We start from the raw sequence: 1,147 nt of genomic DNA, 5'->3' as shown, positions 1-1,147 counted from the left end.
GGGGTCGTCGAGGCGGGTAAGGGGGGTCCAGGGCCAGGCGGGTGTCCGTGGGAGAGGGGGATCCTCTCCGCACACGACCCTGCCAGACCCGGAGCCCAGAGCCCCACCCGCCTGGGATCCAGCTCCTGCCCCGCCACCTGCCCATCTCACCAGGTCCCGGGGGTTGTTGGGGCTCTGTCCGGTCTTGGGGTCCCAGCGGCTCCTCTGGAAGGGCAGCACCACGTCCCCGCGCCGGTGGGGGTCGAACACGGGGTCCCCGAGTGGGATGTGGATGTTGAGGAACTCGGCGGGGCAGCCAGGTCTCTCTATGCTCACCAGGTCTGAGAGCACGTGGTAGCCTGCGTGCGAGGGGTGTGAACTGGTGAGAATCGCCACTTCCTGTGGCCAAGTTTCTCAAGAGCCAAAAGGCAGGTGTTTGAGTGCAAGTGCTACCAACAGCTCCGTGGCTTTTTTCTAATCTGCAAAGTTGTGATCATCAATATAATTAATATAAGCTCCCTGCCTAGCCAATCCCCATCTCCTAATAGGCCCTTCCACCACCCCTCCTCTATCGGGGTGGGAGGGGGAGGGCAAGGGGGGAGGTGATAGGGGGAGGGAGAGGATGATCATATTGAGAGGAGAGCATGGCAGGGGACTCAGCTCCTGAGAACTATAATGGAGGGCCAGGGTTACTCCTGGGTTTGGAGTAAGGGGTAAAAGAAAATGTATGGGAGCAAAGGTCCCTGAATGGAAGCCCCAGATCTCTCTGAGATGAAAAAAGCCTCGTGCTGCCTAGTGGGGGTCGGGGGATGTGGCTGAGGACTTGCAGGGGGGCTTCAGTGGGCCAGCCCTCGTGTTTTCCCACGTGGCCCTCACCGAAGAAGACCCCCAGCACGGTGCGGTTGCGGCGGGATGCCAGCCCGGCTGGGCCCTGCATGGCGGCGTTGCTGAGTTGGCGCGGGTTGGGCAGCTGCGGCTCTCCCAGAGCTTGGTACACACCGTCTGCGTAATTGGCCGGCACCAGGCGTCGCAATGGGCCGCCTGCAGGGAACAGGCTGTGTGAGGGCACTCCGTCTCCAACAAGCCCCGAACTTTGCCCTCCTCTTCCCTCACCAGGGACAAGACCCCTCTCCCTAGTCTCCTGGCCCCGGCAGGGATGCACAGGCGT

General features: G+C 62.2%; 1 protein-coding gene across 1 annotated transcript in view; it reads right to left on the bottom strand.

Annotated features, from left to right (window-relative positions):
• DUOX2 (dual oxidase 2) overlaps positions 1 to 1,147 on the bottom strand; it is a 19,334-nt gene that overhangs the window by 16,659 nt on the left and 1,528 nt on the right. Inside the window, exons 4-5 of the mRNA XM_015557514.1 lie at positions 856 to 1,020; positions 21 to 338 (exon numbers count right to left, since the gene is read on the bottom strand). Coding sequence (XP_015413000.1) covers positions 21 to 338; positions 856 to 1,020 — 483 coding nt within the window. The remainder of the gene's footprint in view (positions 1 to 20; positions 339 to 855; positions 1,021 to 1,147) is intronic.

The sequence above is a fragment of the Myotis davidii genome, unplaced genomic scaffold (genome assembly GCF_000327345.1).
Source record: "Myotis davidii unplaced genomic scaffold, ASM32734v1 scaffold46, whole genome shotgun sequence".
In the NCBI taxonomy this organism is placed as follows: Eukaryota; Metazoa; Chordata; class Mammalia; order Chiroptera; family Vespertilionidae; genus Myotis; species Myotis davidii.
The sequence above is the reverse complement of the archived record's forward strand: the minus strand, read 5'-3'. Positions and strand labels throughout refer to the sequence as shown.